This window comes from Hippopotamus amphibius, chromosome 11, assembly GCF_030028045.1.
Source record: "Hippopotamus amphibius kiboko isolate mHipAmp2 chromosome 11, mHipAmp2.hap2, whole genome shotgun sequence".
Taxonomy (NCBI): Eukaryota; Metazoa; Chordata; class Mammalia; order Artiodactyla; family Hippopotamidae; genus Hippopotamus; species Hippopotamus amphibius.
This window is the reverse complement of record NC_080196.1, coordinates 50,295,691-50,312,683: the sequence shown is the minus strand read 5'-3', so window position 1 is coordinate 50,312,683 and position 16,993 is coordinate 50,295,691. Positions and strand designations below refer to the sequence as shown.

Genomic DNA, 16,993 nt, shown 5'->3' with positions numbered 1-16,993 from the left:
GAAGTCCATTCTTGTTGGCATCTGTGAGAAACAAAAGCCGTTGAAAGGGTAAGGGGAGGAGCAAATCAAAATTAAGGATGCTTGTTTCTTTCTTTCTTTTTATGCAACTTCTAAAGGAATTCCAGTTCACATAAAGGAAAATGAAAATAAATAAATAAAACAAATCAAATTGCCTAAGGGAAACCCTACTTAACAGTGTCCTTTTAAAAGAATTCCAAACTTGGATGTAGATCTTTATGAAGATCAAAGTCCGTTGCTTTGCCAGATCATGAGACAGGGTAGAGTACTTTAGTCCCAGGAAAATGCTCAAATATACAAGGTTTTATAGGAATTCTGCATGAATTTTTTAATTAAGGAATCATTATTTAGTGGGGCTGTATACAACCATGGTTTGAAAGTTCTAACTATAGGCAAAATGATTTCCTGATCATTTGACTGCCACAGACTCTTCTGATAGCAAGGCTTCTTGGTGACACATTGAGGTAATTCTTCAGCCCTTATCCAGATGTGCTCTGTGGTTTTCCTTTGGGTACTTACTGTGGCTTTATGTAGCTGAGTGTAACTCTACTCAAGCCAAATAGAAGATGGGTGTGCCCTACAGTCCATCTGCAAGAAGCCCTTTTGCTAAAGCCAATAAGACTTTTATGTTCTTATTGCCTCCATAGGGTGTTGTTGCTGATACCTCTCCCCAGACAGTGGCACCTTCATCCCAGGACACAAGTGGTCAGCAGCAGCAGATAGCAGTGGACACATCCAATGAGCATGCATCTGCATATTCTTACCAACAGTCTAAGTAAGTTCGAGCTCTACTAAACTCTTTCCCTCCAGATCAGCCAGCTGGACATCACTCTTTCATGTGGCATCTGCTAGCGTTTGCTGCAGTACAGATCACCCCTAACTCAGTGACAAACATTTAGCTCATGATTCTGTGGGTTAGAATTTGGGCTGACCTCAGGTGAGTGGTTCTTCCGGTCTTGACTGGACTTGCTTGAGCATCTGGGCATAGCTGCTGGACATCGTCACAGTTCTGCTTCTAGGTATTAGTTGTCTGATGGTTGAGTGATAAACACCAGTGAGTGGTGTATTGCTGACCCTGTAGCAGGCTTATTCCGGTGGAGGTCTCAGAATTCAGAGAACAGCAAAAGAGGATGCCCAAATGACCAGCATTTTTTCAATTGTGTTTATGTTTCATTTGCTATTGCCCCACAGGCCAAAGCAAGTCATGTGAATTTAAGCCCAGAGTTAGTGTAGGAATTCACTACCAGAAGGCTTGGATACAGAGAAGGGCATCATTAGCCATTTTTAGCAAAAAATTCTACCACACATATTTTTGCAAAAACTCCATTATTCACACTTCAAATTGAATAACGTGCCTGCATTTTGGTCGCAGTGTCTTCATTCTTAAATGAAGACAGTAATATTCCCCTATCAAGGGTGCTTTGAACTCCCTCAGTAAAACAGTTTATGAAAAAAAGTATTGTAAAATATAAAAGAACATGGAGTACAGTCTTACTCAAGAATTAAGTGGCAAAGCGAAAATCAGGCAGTCAGAATTACTACTGAAAATCCTTAAATCGCTTAGAGAGCAAAGTACAGTTGGCTTTGTGTTATGTAATTGTGGAGATTAAAATGTGAAAGGTTTTGCTTGAAACCAAAGGAATTAACAAAAGTTCAGTCTATATACAGATGTCTTGTCATGCTAAATATTCTGCTTTGTAGGTAACAAAGCCCTCATAAATAGAAAATTCCCAAAAGATTCTTCCTGTTTGCAGAGTGGTGCTCCCTTTCTTGATCATCTGTGTCTTTCATCTCAATACACATTTAGAGATTTGTTTGTTGTTAAGAGATTAATAATGGTAATGGAGTCTTCTGTATGTGCTTTAACTTCTAAAGTCAGTCCTTTAAGTTAATTTGCTAGAACATGACTTAACCTTACAAATACAAGGTATTATTATTACTATTATTATTGTCATTAGTAATACTACTACTATTACTGCTATCATTATTACTATTACACAGTAACTTTCAGGAAATATCTGCAGTGAAAAAGGCATTTCTATTTTTTGTTTTTAATTTTTTTAATTTTCATTTTTATTTTATTTTATTTTTTAAGCTCTTTATTGGAATATAATTGCTTTACATTCTTGTACCAGCTTTTGAGGTACACCAAAGTGAATCAGCTGTATTTATACGTATATCCCCATATCCCCTCCCTCCCATGACTCCCTCCCTCTCTCCCTGTCCTGGACCTCTAAGGCATCACCCATCATCGAGTTGATCTCCCTTTACTATACAACAACTTCCCACTAGCTATCTATTTTACAGTTGGTAGTGTATATATGTCTGTGCTACTCTCTCACTCTGTCCCAGCTTCCCCTTTGCCCCCCGAACCCAAACCCTTTGTCCTCCAGTTCATTCTCTGCATCTGCATCCTTATTCTTGCCCTGTCACTGGGTTCATCAATACCATTTTTTTTTTTTTAGGTTCCGTATATATGAGTTAGCATACAGTATTTGTTTTTCTCATTCTGTCTTACTTCACTCTGTATGACAGACTCTAGATCTCTCCACCTCATTACATAAAGCTCCATTTCATTCCTTTTTATGGCAGAGTAATATGTATATATGTGCCACATCTTCTTTATCCATTCTTATGTTGAAAATGGGCATTTAGGTTGCTTTCATGTCCTGGCTATTATAAATAGTGCTGCAATGAACATTATGATACGTGTTTCTTTTTGGATTATGGATTTCTCTGGGTATGTCCTCAGTAGTGGGATTACTGGATCATATGATAGTTCTATTTGTAGTTTTTTAAGGAACCTCCAAACTGTTTTCCATAGTGGCTGTACCAAATTACATTCCCACCAATAGTGCAGGAGAGTTCCCTTTTCTCCACACCCTCTCCAACGTTTATTGTTTCTAGATGTTTTGATGATGGTCATTATGACCGGTGTGAGGTGATACTTCATTGTGGCTTTGACTTGCATTTCTCTGATGATTAGTGATGTTGAGCATCTTTTCATGTGTGTGTTGGCCATCTGTATGTCTCCTTTGGAGAAATGTCTATTTAGGTCTTCCGCCCATTTGTGGATTGGGTTATTTGCTTTTTGGGTATTAAGCTGCATGAGCTGCTTGTATATTTTGGAGATTAATCCTTTGTCCGTTGCTTCGTTGGCAAGTATTTTCTCCCATTCTGAGGGTTGTCTTCTTGTCTTGTTTATGGTTCCTTTTGCTGTGCAAAAGCTTTTAAGTTTCATTACGTCCCATTTGTTTATTCTTGATTTTATTTCCCTTATTCTAGGAGGTGGGTCAAAAAGGATCTTGCTTTAATGTATGTCATAAGGTGTTCTGCCTGTGTTTTCCTCTAGCAGTTATAGTGTCTGGCCTTACATTTGGGTCTTTAATCCATTTTGAGTTTATTTTTGTGTATAGTGTCAGGAAGTGTTCTAATTTCATTCTTTTACATGTAGCTGTCCAATTTTCCCAGCACAATTTATTGAAGAGACTGTCTTCTTTCCATTGTATATTCTTGCCTCCTTTGTCAAAGATAAGCTGCCCATAGGTGCTTGGGTTTATCTCTAAGTTCTCTATTCTGTTCCATTGCTCTTCCTTTCTGTTTTAGTGCCACTACCATACTGTCTTGATCACTATGGCCTTGTAGTATAGTTTGAAGTCAGGAAGCCTGATTCCACCAGCTCCATCTTTCCTTCTCAAGATTGCTTTCGATATTCAGGGTCTTTTGCATTTCCATACAAATCGTAAGATTTCTTGTTCCAGTTCTGTGAAAAATGCCATTGGTAATTTGATAGGGATTGCATTGAATCTGTAAATTGCGTTGGGTAGGATAGTCATTTTCACAATGTTGATTCTTCCAATCCAAGAGCTTGGTATGTCTCTCCATCTGTTTGTATCGTCTTTGATTTCTTTCATCAGTGTATTATACTTTTCTGCATACAGGTCTTTTTCCTCTTTAGGCAGGTTTATTCCTAGGTATTTTATTCTTTTTGTTTCAATGTAAATGGGAGAGTTTCCTTAATTTCCCTTTCTGCTTTTTTGTTATTAGTGTACAGGAATGCAAAAGATTTCTGTGCATTAATTTTGTATCCTGCTACTTTACTAAATTCATTGATTAGTGCTAGCAGTTTTCTGGTAGAGTCTTTAGGGTTTTCTATGTATAAATATTATGTCATCTACAAAGAGTGACAATTTTACTTCTTCTTTTCCAATTTGGATTCCTTTTATTTCTTTTTCTTCTCTGATTACTGTGCCTAAAATTTCCAAAACTAGGTTGAATAATAATGGTGAGAGGGAACACCCTTGTCTTGTTCCTGTTCTTAGAGGGAATTCTTTCAGTTTTTCTCCATTTAGAATGATGTTGGCTTTTGGTTTCTCATATATGGCTTTTATTATGTTGAGGTAATCTCCTTCTATGCCCATTTTCTGGAGAGTTTGTATCATAAACGGATGTTGAATTTTGTCAAAAGCTTTTTCTGCATCGATTGAGATTATCATATGGTTTTTATCCTTCAATTTGTTGATATGATTTATCACATTGATTGATTTGCATATATTGAAGAATCCTCACATCCCAGGGATAAACCCCACTTGATCATGGTGTATAATTTTTGTAATGTGCTGTTGGATTCTATTAGCTAGTGTGTTGTTGATGATTGTTGTGTCTATGTTCATCAGTGATATAGGCCTCTAGTATTCCTTTTTTGTGACATCTTTGCCTGGTTTTGGTATCAGGGTGATGGTGACCTCGTAGAATGAGTTTGGGAGTGTTCCTCCTTCTGGTATATTTTGGAAGAGTTTGAGAAGGATAGATGTTAGCTCTTCTCTAAATGTTTGATAGAATTCACCTGTGACACTATCTGTCCCTAGACTTTTGTTTGTTGGGAGATTTTTAATCACAGTCTCAATTTCTATACTTGTGATTGGTCTGTTCATATTTTCTATTTCTTCCTGGTTCAGACTTGGAAGATTGTATTTTTCTAAGAATTTATCCATTTCTTCCAGGTTATCCAATTTATTGGCGTATAGTTGCTTGTAGTGTTCTCTCATGATCTTTTGTATTTCTGTGGTGTCAATTGTTACTTCTCTTTATTCATTTCTAATTCTGTTGATTTGTGTCTTCTCCCTTTTTTTCCTGATAAGTTTGGCTAATGGTTTATCAATTTTGTATATCTTCTCAAAGAACCAGCTTTTCGTTTCATTGATCTTTGCTCTTGTTTGCTTCCTTTCTTTTTCATTTATTTCTGATCTGATCTTTAGGATTTCTTTCCTTCTGCTCACTTTGGCATTTTTTTGTTGTTGTTCTTCTTCTTTCTCTAATTGCTTTAGGTGTAAGTTTAGGTTGTTTATTTGAGACTTTTCTTGTTTCTTGAGGTAGGACTGTATTGCTGTGAGCTTCCTTCTTAGAACTGCTTTTGCTGCATCCCATAGGTTTTGGGTTATTGTGTTTTCATTGTCATTTGTTTCTAGATATTTTTTGATTTCCTCTTTAATTTCTTTAGTGATTTCTTAGTTGTTTAATAGTGTATTGTTTAGCCTCCATGTGTTTGTATTTTTTACAATTTTTTCCTTGTAATTGATATCTAGTCTCATGCCTTTGTGGTCAGAAAAGATGCTTGATATGATTTCCATTTTCTTGAATTTACTGAGGCTTGATTTGTGACCCAAGATGTGATCTATCCTGGAGAATGTTCCGTGTGCACTTGAGAAGAAAGTGTATTCTGTAGTTTTTGGATGGAATGTCCTATAAATTTCAATTAAGTCGAGATGGTCTAATGTGTCATTTAAAGCTTGAGTGTCCTTATTTATTTTCTGCTTGTATGATCTGCCCATTGATGTAAGTAGGGTGCTAAAGTCTCCTACTACTATTATTGTGTTACTGTCAATTTCCCCTTTTATGGCTGTTAGCATTTCCCTTATGTATTGAGGTGCTAAAGTCTCCTACTACTATTATTGTGTTACTGTCAATTTCCCCTTTTATGGCTGTTAGCATTTCCCTTATGTATTGAGGTGTATAGATATTTACAATTGTGATATGTTCTTCTTGGATGGATCCCTTGGTCATTACATACTGTCCTTCCTTGTCTCTTGTAATAGTCTTTAATTTAAAGTGTAATGTTTCTGATATGAGTATTGCTACTCCAGCTTTCTTTTGACTTCCATTTGCATGGAATATCTTTTCCCATCCCTTTACTTTCAGTCTGTATGTGTCCCTTGGTCTGAAGTGGGTTTCTTGTAGGCAGCATATAGAAGGGTCTTGTTTTTGTTTCCATTCAGCCAGTCTGTGTCTTTTGGTTGGAGCATTTAATCCATTTACATTTAAGGTGATTATTGACATGTGTGTTCCTGTTCCCATTTTCTTAATTGTTTTGGGTTTTTTTTGTAGGTCTTTTCCTTCTCTTGTGTTTCCTACTTAGAAAAATTCCTTTATCAGTTGTTGTAAGGATGGTTTTGTGGTGCTAAATTCTCTTTACTTTTGCTTGTCTGTAAAGATTTTGATTTCTCCATTGAATCTGAATGAGATTCTTGCTGGGTAGAGTATTCCTGGCTGTAGGTTTTTCTCTTTCAGGACTTTCAGTATATCCTGCCATTCCCTTCTGGCCTGCAGAGTTTCTTCAGAAAGATCAGCTGTTATCCTTATGGGTTTTCCTTTATATGTTACTTCTTCCTTTTCTCTTGCTGCTTTTAATATCTTTTATTTGTGTTTAATTTTCATTAGTTTTATTAATATGTGCTTTGGTGTATTTCTCCTTCAGTTTTTTCTGTATGGGACTGTCTGCACTTCTTGGACTTGATTAATTATTTCCTTTCCCATGTTGGGGATGTTTTCTCCTATAAACTCTTCAAATATTTTCTCAGGCCCTTTCTTTTTTTCTTCTTCTGGGATGCCTATGATTCAAATGTTGGTGTGCTTAATGTTGTCACAAAGGTCTCTGAGACTGTCTTGCATTCTTTTTATTCCTTTTTCTTTTTCGTGTTCTGTGGCAGTTATTTCTCCCATTCTATCTTCCAACTCACTTACTCGTTCTTCTGCCTCAGTTATTCTGCTGTTTATACCATCTAGAGTATTTTTAATTTTGATTATTTTGTTGTCCATTACTGTTTGTTTGCTCTTTAGTTCTTTTGAGTCCTTATTAACTGTTTCTTTTGTTTTCTGTCTTGTCTTATTGAGATTTTGGATCATCTTTACTGTCATTACTCTGAATTCTTTTTCAGGCAATTTTTCTATTTCCTCTTTATTTATTTGGTCTTGTGAGTTTTATTCCTGCTCCTTTGCCTGCACAGTTTTTCTTTTTTTTTCTAATTTTGTGTATTTTATACGATTTGCTGTCTCCTTTCCCTATGCTACCTAGTAGTAATTCCTCTTGTTTCTGCCCTCTGACCCCTGTGATGGGGTTTGTCCAGTGTCTTGAGTAGGCTTCCTGGTAGGGGGGTCTGGTGTCTTCTTTCCAGTGTGTGGCTCTGTGTCTTTTCTCTCTGATGAGCAGGGCTGTGTCAGGTGGTGTGTTTTAGGGTATCTGTGAGTTTAATATGGCTTTAGGTAGTCTGTGTGCTGGTGGGTAGGTTTGTGTTCCTGTCTTGTTTGTAGTTTGGTGTGAGGTGTCCAGCACTGGCAGTTGCAGACAGTCGGACGAAGCTGAGTCTTAGACTCTGATATGAGGCTCTGTGAGAGTTCTCTGCAGTTAATCTTCCCTGTGTCTGAGGACTCCCTAGTAGTCTAGCATCCTGGATTCAGTCCTCCCTCCCCAGATCCTCCTACTTGACTTCTGATGGAGTAGTCCAGACTTCAGAGGATGCTTGTCCTGGCAATAAAGGGGTTTAAAGAAGATTGTCCAAGCCCCAGACTAATGGCAGAGTGTTGAGTCAAACAAATACTAAGTCAAGGAAACACATACCTGTATAAGACACACAAATACTGAATCCAATAGAAAATAAGGCACTAGAACTACCTGACAGAAGAACCCCAGTATGACATCAGACAATCAAAGAGAAAACCAACAGAAATTCAAAACCAAAAAAAAACCAAAAAACAAAAAAAACCTCCATACACACACAAACACAAACCCAGAGAGATTTCGAAGGCTAGGATCAAATATAATAAAGAGCAAGAGTACCACCAGACAGACTGAAGAGTCTCAGAACGAAATCAAACAATTATACTTACAACTAAGATAAAGACAAAACATAATAATAAAAACCAAAGCAGTGTGTCATCTGGAGAATAAAGCAAGGAAACAGAGCAGAGTGATAATATTGCTTATAAGTATATTAAGATAAAATAAACTAAAAAAGGATAGAAGACAGGGAAACAGAAGAGCATAGTGTGATTGGAAATATGAAAAGAAAAAGAGAGAAAAAATAGAAATTTATAAAAGACAGAGAAAGAAAGAAGATAGAAGAGATAAAGTTAGCACTACAAAAAACTTAGATAGAAATAGAAATATGTAAAAAGTCTAAAAATAAAAATAGAAGAAAAAATAGAAGAAAAAATGTGTTATAATACATGTAGATCCCTTAGCACTAAGATAGTAATTAATTAAAAAAAAAAAAAAACACACTCACACAGACACATATCCAGGGAAATTTTGAAAGATAGGATCAAATATAATAAAGAGTGAGAATTCAGTTAGACAGACTGAAGATTCCAAAAACAAAATCAGACATTTATAATCAGAACTAAGATAAAGACCAAACCTAATAATAAAAACCAAAGCCATGTGTCATCTGGAGAATAAAGCAAGGAAACAGAGCTGAGTGATAATAGTGATTATAAGTATATTAAGATAAAATAAACTAAAAAAGGCTAGAAGACAAGGCAACAGAAAAGCATAGTGTGACTGGAAATATGAAAAGAAAAAGAAAAAATAGAAATGTAAAAAAGATGGAGTTGAAAAGAAGGTAGGAGAGATACAGTGAGTACTACCAAAAAACTTAGCTAGAAATAGAAATATATAAAAAGGCTAAAAGTAAAAATAGAATAAAAAATAGTATAAAAAATGTTATAAAATTTGTAGATTCCTTAGGACTAAGATCATAATTAATAAAATAAAAAAAAAAACTAGAACTGACCCCAGAATGGACCAGATCAATAGAATTAATAATAATATTTCTGTTTCCTTGGGGTCTCAGCTGTAAGTGTCCTTCTACCTGCCTTGGCCTTTTTGTGTTACTCTGTGACCAGCAGAGCTTCCTTTAATGTTCATCTGTAAGCACTGGTGTGTGAGGAGAGAGAGGGTACAGTAGTGGCTCCTTCCCCTGGGGGTGAGTCAGCAGTGGTGCTCTGCCTGGGTCACAGAGGCTCGGGCAGCTTGGGTGGTGCCTGTTGCAGAAGGACACTGGTGGCTCAGGCTGAGAGAGTGACTACAACCGTGGCTCCTCCCCCCCGCTACAACTCTGCCGGGGCACCCTGCCTGGGTCATGGTGGCTCAGTTGGCTGTGGCAGTGCCTGTTGCAGAGGAACACTGGTGGCTCAGGTGTAAACAGATGGTCTCCAGAGCTCAGCCACTCTGTGGACTTTTGGCTCTCAGCTGCAGGCACTCTAGGCCAGCCCCACTCGGGGGCATTTGTTATCCCTGAGTGCATTAGCCAGGCCCAGAGGGGTTCTTCCTTTGTCCTCCACAGGCACAGAGAGAGAGGCTACACCCACGGCTCCTCCCCCTGCTTGTGAGTCAGCAGTATCGAGCTGCTGCCATGGCCACCCAGCTTTCTGCAGTAGGCATTCTCCACTGCGGATTTCTTCCCTCCTCTCCTTTCAGTCTGTCTCCCCACTGCCAACGTGTTTCTCACCTTGAACCAGTTCTCCAGTTCCCACGTTCTAGCTCCCAGACCCCCTGTTCAGCTGTGAACTGATGTCTCAGTCTGGACACGCTAAGCTGCGGTACAGACCCCCCATGTGTTTCTCACTCTTTCCTGTCTGCTACTGCTCAGCCGCTTCACCCTCTTTGAACAGTCCCAAATGTCTCCCTTCTGACCCAGGGAAATTCCCAATTGGAGAAGGGATTTCCACATCAGATAAGGGCCGTTTCCCCGAATTTGGCAATCTCCCCTCTGTTTTAGATCCCCACACCCCAGAGTTTGGGACCCGTCTCTTTCTTCTCCTCCTCTTTCTCCTTTTTTTTTCCCCTCTGTCCTACCCAGTTATGTTGGGATCTTTGCAGTCCTTTCTGGTGTCCAAGTTCATCTGCTGGTGCTTAGCTAGTTCTCTGTGGGAATTATTTGTCTTTTGGTGTATTCCTGATGCATCTGTGGAGAGGGATGCATTCCACGTCCTTCTACTTCATCGCCATCTTTCTTCTCCTTTAATTTTTATTTTATATTGGGGTGTGGTTGGTTAACAATATTGTGTTAGTTTCAGATGTACAGCATAGTGATTCACTTATATATATACATGTATCTATTCTTTTTCAAATTCTTTTCCATTTAGGTTATTACAGAATATTGAGAAGAGTTCCCTGTGCTATACAGTAGGTCCTTCTTCGTTACCTATTTTAAATATGGTAGTATGTTTATGTCAATTGCAAACTTCCAATTTACCCCTGTCCTCCTTTGGTAACCATTGATTTGTTTTTGAAGTCTGTGAGTCTGTTTCTGTTTTGTAAATATCATTTTTTTATCATTTTTCTTAGATTCCATGTATAAGTGATATCATATGGTATTTGTCTTTCTCTGTCTTGCTTCACTTAGTATAATAATCTCCAGGTTCATCCATGTTGCTGCAACCGGTATTATTTCATTCTTTTTAATGGCTAATATTCCATAGTATATATGTACTTCATTTTCTGTAACCATTCATCTGTTTATGGACATTTAGTTTGCCTCCATGTGTTGGCTATTGGAAGTAGTGCTGCAGTGAACATTGAGGTGCATATATCCTTTCGAATCATCATTTTCTCCAGATATATGCCCAGGACTGGGATTGCTGGATCATATGGTAGCTCTGTTGTTAGTTTTTTAAGGAACCTAGGTATTGTTTTGCACAGTGGCTGTAGCAATTTACATTCCCACCAACAGTGTAGGGGGGTTCCCTTTTTTTCCACACCCTCTCCAGCATTTATTATTAGTAGACTTTTGGTGATGGCCATTCTGACTGATGTGAGGTGATATCTCATTGTAGTTTTGATTTGCATTTCTCTAATAATTACTGATGTTGAGCATATTTTCATGTGCCTCTTGGACATCTGTATGTCTTCCTTAGAGAAATGTGTATTTAGGTCTTCTGCACATTTTCTGTTGGTTTTTTTTTTTTTTTTTTTTTTTTTGTATTGTGTTGCATTATCTGTTTGTATATTTTAGAGATTAATCCCTTGTCAGTTGCATCACTTGCAGATACTTTCTCCCATTCTGTGGGTTGTCTTTTCATTTTGTTTATGATTTCCTTTGCTGTGCAAAAGCTTTTGAGTTTAATTGGGTTCCATTTGTTTATATTAGTCTTTATTTCCATTACTCTAAGAGACAGATAAAAAAAGATATTTCTGTAATTTATGTCAGAGGGTGTTCTTCCTAAGTTTTCCTCCAATAGTTTTATAGTATACAGTCTTACATTTAGGTCTTTAATCCATTTTGAATTTATTTTTGCATATGGTGTTAGAGAATGTTCTCATTTTATTCTATTACATGTAGCTGTCTAGTTTTCCCACCATAAATTATTGAAGAGGCTGTCTTTTCTCCATTATATAGTCTTGCCTCCCTTGTCGTAGATTCATTGACCATAGGTGCATGGGTTTATTTCTGGGCTTTCTGTCCTGTTCTGTTGATCTATATTTCTGTTTTTGTGTCACCATACTGTTTTGATGACTTATAGCTTTGTATTGATAGTAGAGACTGAAGCCAGGGAGCCTGATTCCTCCAGCTACATTTTTCTTTCTCAAGATTGCTTTGCTATTTGAAGTCTTTTGTGTCTCATACAAATTTTAAGATTTTTTTTGTTCTAGTTCTGTAAAATTTTGATAGGGATTGCATTGAATCTGTAGATTGCCTTGGGTGGTATGGTCATTTTGACAAAATTGATTTTTCCAATCCAAGAACATGGTATATCTTTCCATCTGTTTGTGTCATCTTCAATTTCTTTCATCAGTGTCTTAAAGTTTTTTGACTGCAGGTCTTTTGCCTCCTTAGGTAAGTTTATTCATAGGTATTTCACTCTTTTTGGTGTGATGGTAAATGGGATTGTTGCCTTAATTTCTCTTTCTGATCTTTTATTGTTAGCATATAGGGGTGCAACAGATTTCTGTTTACTAATTTTGTAGCCTGCAACTTTACCAAGATTCCTTATGAGCTCTAGTAGTTTTCTGGTAACATCTTTGGAATTTTCTATGTATAGTATCCTGTTATCTGCAAACAGTGATAGTTTTACTTCTCTTCTGTAATTTGGATTCCTTTTATTTCTTTTTCTTCTATGATTGCTGTGCCTAGAACTTGAAAAACATATGTTGAAAAAAAGTGGCAAGAGTGGACATTCTTCTCTTGTTCTTGATCTTAACAGTGAAAAACTGAAAGCATTTCCTCTGAGAATGATGTTAGTGTAGGTTTATCTTATATGGGCTTTATTATGGTGAGGTATGTTCTCTCTAGGCCCACTTTCTGGAGAATTTTTATCATAAATGGATGTTGAGTTTTGTCAAAAGCTTTTATTGCATCTGTTGAGATGATCATATGGTTTTTTACTCTTCAGTTTGTTAATGCAGTGTATCACATTGATTGATTTGCGTATACTGAAGAATCCTTGCATCCCTGGGATAAATCTTATTTGATCATGGTGTATGACCTTTTAATGTGCTGTTAGATTTGCTTTGCTAGTATTCTGTTGATGATTTTTGCACCTATGTTCATCAGTGATATTGGCCTGTAACTTTCTTTTTTTGTGATATCTTTGTCTGGTTTTGGTATCAGGGTGATAGTGCCCTTGTAGAGTGAACTTGAGAGTGTTCCTTCCTCTGTAATTTTTGGAATAGTTTCAGAAGGATAGACATTAAGTCCCATATATATATTTATATATACATTATATATATTTAATAGAATTCATCTGTGAAGCCATCTGGTCCTGGAGTTTTGTTTGCTGGGAGATTTTTCATCACGGTTTCAATTTCAATATTTGTGGTTGATCTGTTCATATTTTCAATTTCTTCCTGGTTCTATCTTGGGAGAGTGTACCTTTCTAAGAATTTGTCCATTTCTTCTAGGTTGTCCATTTTATTGGCATATAGTTGCTCATAGTTGTCTCTTATGATCCTTTGTATTTCTGTGGTGTCCACTGTAATTCTTCCTTTTCATTTCTAATTTTATTGATTTGAGCCCTCTTCTCTTTTTTCTTGATGAATCTGGCAAAAAGTATTCAATTTTGTTTATCTTTTCAAAGAAACAGCTTTTAGTTTCATTGATCTTTGCTATTGTTTTCTTCATCTCTATTTCATTTATTTCTGCTCTGATCTTTATGATTTCTTTCCTTCTACTAACTTTGGGTTTTGTTTGTTCTTTCTCTAGTTGCTTTAGATGTAAGGTTAGGTTTTTTGAGATTTTTCTTGTTTTTTGAGGTAAGATTGTATTGCTATAACATCCCTCTTAGAATTGCTTTTGCTGCATCCCACAGGTTTTGGATCATCATGTTTTCATTGTCATTTGTCTTGGTCTCTATGTATTTTTTTTGATTTCCTTTTTGATTTCTTCAGTGATCCATTGGTTCTTTAGTAGCATATTTTTTAGCTTCCACCTTTGTGTTTTTTAGAGTTTGACTGTAATTTATTTATAATCTCATAGTGTTGTGGTTGGAAAAGCTGCTTGATATGATTTCAGTTTTCTTAAATTTACCAAGACTTGATTTGTGGTCCAGGATGTGATCAATTATGGAGAATGTTCCATGTGAAGTTGAGAAGAAAGTGTAATCTGCTTCTTTTGAATGGAATGCTTTATAAATATCAATTAAGTCTATCTGATTTAATGTGTCATATAAGTCTTCTGTTTCCTTATTGAATTTTTGTCTGGATGATCTGTCCATTGGTGTAAGTGGGGTGTTAAAGTCCCCCACTATTATTGTGTTACTGTCAATTTCCCCTTTTATGGCTGTTAGCATTTGCCTTATACAGGAAGTGCTCCTATGTTAGGTGCATATACATTTGCAATTGTTATATTTTCTTCTTAGATTGATCCCTTGATCTTTATGTAGTATCTCTCTTTGTGTCTTGTAACAGTCTTTGTATTAAAGTCTGTTTTTTCTGATATGAGTATTTCTACTCCAGCTTTCCTTTGATTTCCATTTGCATGGAATATCTTTTTCCATCCCCACACTTGCACTTTCTGTATGTGTCCCTAGTCTAAAATGGGTCTCTTGTAGACAGCATATACACTGGTCTTGTTTATGTATTCATGTAGCCAGTCTAGGTCTTCTGTTTGGAGCATTTAATCCATTTACATTCAAGGTAATTATCAGTATTTATATTCCTATTGCTATTTTCTTAATTGTTTTGGATCTGTTTTTGTTGGTCTTCTTTCTTCCATTCCTCTTTTGTTCTTTTCTGGTTTGATGACTATCTTTACTGTTGTGTTTAGGGTGCTTTCTCTTTTGTGTGTGTGTGTCTATTGTAGTTTTTTGGTTTGCAGTTCCCATGAGGTTCTGATATAGGAGTCTGTATATAAGCAAGATCATTATAAGCTGCTGATCTTTTAATTTCAAATGCAATTCCCATTTCTTACATTTTTACTCTTCTCACGGTTGCTGGTTTTGATATCGTGTTTGCTTGTTGCTGATTTCCTACTATTACTTTCTGTTTGCCTTTAGTGGTGAGCTTTCCCACTTGTGATTTTCTTGTTTATAGTTGTGGTCTCTTTTTTTCTCAAGTAGAGAAGTCCCTTTAGCATTTGTTTTAAGACTGGTTTGGTGGCACTGAATTCTCTTAGCTTTTGCTTCTGTGTAATGCTTTGGATTTCTCCGTTGAATCTGAATGAAAGCCTTGCTGGGTAGAGTACTCTTGGTTGTAGGCTTTTCCCTTTCATAATGTTAAATATATAATGTCACTCCCTTCTGGCCTGCAGAGTTTCTGCTGAAAATCAGCTGATAGCCTTATGGGGATTCCTTTGTATATTTGTTGTTTTCCTTTGTTGCTTTTAATAATCTTTCTTTATATTTAATTTTTGTTAGTTTGATTACTGTGTGTCTCAGCATGTTCCTCCTTGGGTTTATGCTGTATGGGACTCTGCGCTTCCTGGACTTGGGTGACAGTTTCCTTTCTCATGTTAGGAAAGTTTTCAGCTATAATTTCTTCAAATATTTTCTTCAAATATTTCCACCTGAGAATAGGGGTCCCTTTTTCTTCTTCTTCTGGGACCCCTATATTGTGAATGTTAGTGCATTTAATGTTGTCCCAGAAGTCTCTGAAAATTTCATCACTGCTTTCCATTCTTTTTTCTTTATTCTCTTATGTGGCAATGATTTCCACCACTCTATCTTCCAGTTCATTTATCGGTTCTTCTGCCTCAGTTATTCTGTTATTGATTCCTTCTAGTGTATTTTTCACTTCAGTTATTTTGTTGTTCATCTCTGTTTATTCTTTGTTCTTTAAATCTTCTATCTCTTTGTTCAGTTGTTTTTGTATTTTCTCTGTCTGTACCTGCATTCTTTTCCTGAGATTTTGAATCATTTACTGTCATTACTCTGAATACTTTTTCAGGGAGATTGCCTATCTCCTTTCATTTAGTTGTTCTTGTGGGTTCTTCTCTTGTTCCTTTGTTTGCAACTTATTTTTCTGTTGTCTCATTTTGTCTAATTGTTTGTGGTCTCCTTTCCACAGGCTACAGGATCACAAATCCTCTTGCTTCTGGTGTCTGCCCCTTGGTGGGTGAAGTTGGCCCAGGGGCTTGTGTAGGTGTCCTGGTAGGAGGGTACTGGTGCCTGCCCTTGGGTGGGTGGAGCTGGCTCTTGTCCCTCTGGGGGGCAGAGCCATGTCAAGGGCTGTGTTTAGAGGTGGTTGTGAACTCAGTATAACTTTAGTCAGCCTGTCTTCTGGTGGGTGGGGTTGTGTTCCTGTCTTATTGGGTCTTTGGTCTGAGTCTTTCCAGCACCAGAGCCTGTAGGCTTTTAAGTGGAGCCAGGTCTTTGTGCCAAAGTGGGGACTTCTCAGAGAGTTCATGCTAATCAGTATTATCTGGGACCTCATCTACTGGCATCCTTGCCCCACAGTTAGCTACAGCCAACCCTGACCTCCCCAGAAGACCCTCCAAGACCCCTAGGTAGATCTATCCCAGGTTCCTATGGAGGTACTGCTTTGTGCTAGGTCCCAGTGCACGTGGGACCTTGTGGGCCTTCCAGGAATGGAGTCTCTGTATCCCCCAGCCCTGTGGAACTCCTGCACTCAGGCCCTGCTGGGTGTCAAAGCTAAATGCTCTGGGCATTCTACTTCCTTATATCAGACCCTCAGACTGTTTTGGAGGGTTATTTTTTTTTTCCTTTGGTTGTGTTGGGTCTTTGTTGCTACATATGGGCTTTCTCTAGTTGTAGTAAGTGGGGCCTACTCTTTTTTTTTTTTTAAAGCTCTTTATTGGAATATAATTGCTTGACACTCTTGTGCCAGTTTTTGAGGTACACCAAAGTGAGTCAGCTGTATTTATACATATATCCCCATATCCCCTCCTGCCCATGACTCCCTCCCACCCTCCCTATCCTGGCCCTCTAAGTCATCACCCATCATCGAGTTTATCTCCCTATATTATGCAGCAACTTCCCACTAGCTATTTTACATTTGGTAATGTATATATGTCAATGCTACTCTCTCACTTCGTCCCAGCTTGGGGCCTACTCTTCATTGTGGTGCTTGGGCTTCTCATTGTGGTGGCTTCTCTTGTTGCAGAGCACAGGCTCCAGGCATGTGGGTTCAGTAGTTGTGGCGTATGGGCTCGGTTTTTGTGGCTTGCAGGCTCTAGAGTGCAGGCTCAGTAGTTGTGGCACACAGACTTAGTTGCTGTGTGGCACATGGGATCTTCCTGGACCG

At 37.6% G+C, this 16,993-nt stretch overlaps 1 protein-coding gene across 7 annotated transcripts in view; it reads left to right on the top strand.

Moving 5' to 3' along the window:
- Window positions 1–16,993, top strand: part of RBMS3 (RNA binding motif single stranded interacting protein 3) — a 707,061-nt gene that overhangs the window by 672,248 nt on the left and 17,820 nt on the right. For 4 of the 7 annotated variants that reach the window (XM_057698459.1, XM_057698462.1, XM_057698461.1 and 1 more), the window contains one exon: window positions 666–793. In XM_057698459.1, coding sequence (XP_057554442.1) covers window positions 666–793 — 128 coding nt within the window. Of the gene's footprint in view, window positions 1–665; window positions 798–16,993 lie in introns of those variants that run through there. The other 3 variants (XM_057698463.1, XM_057698460.1, XM_057698458.1) reach the window with 1 other exon arrangement.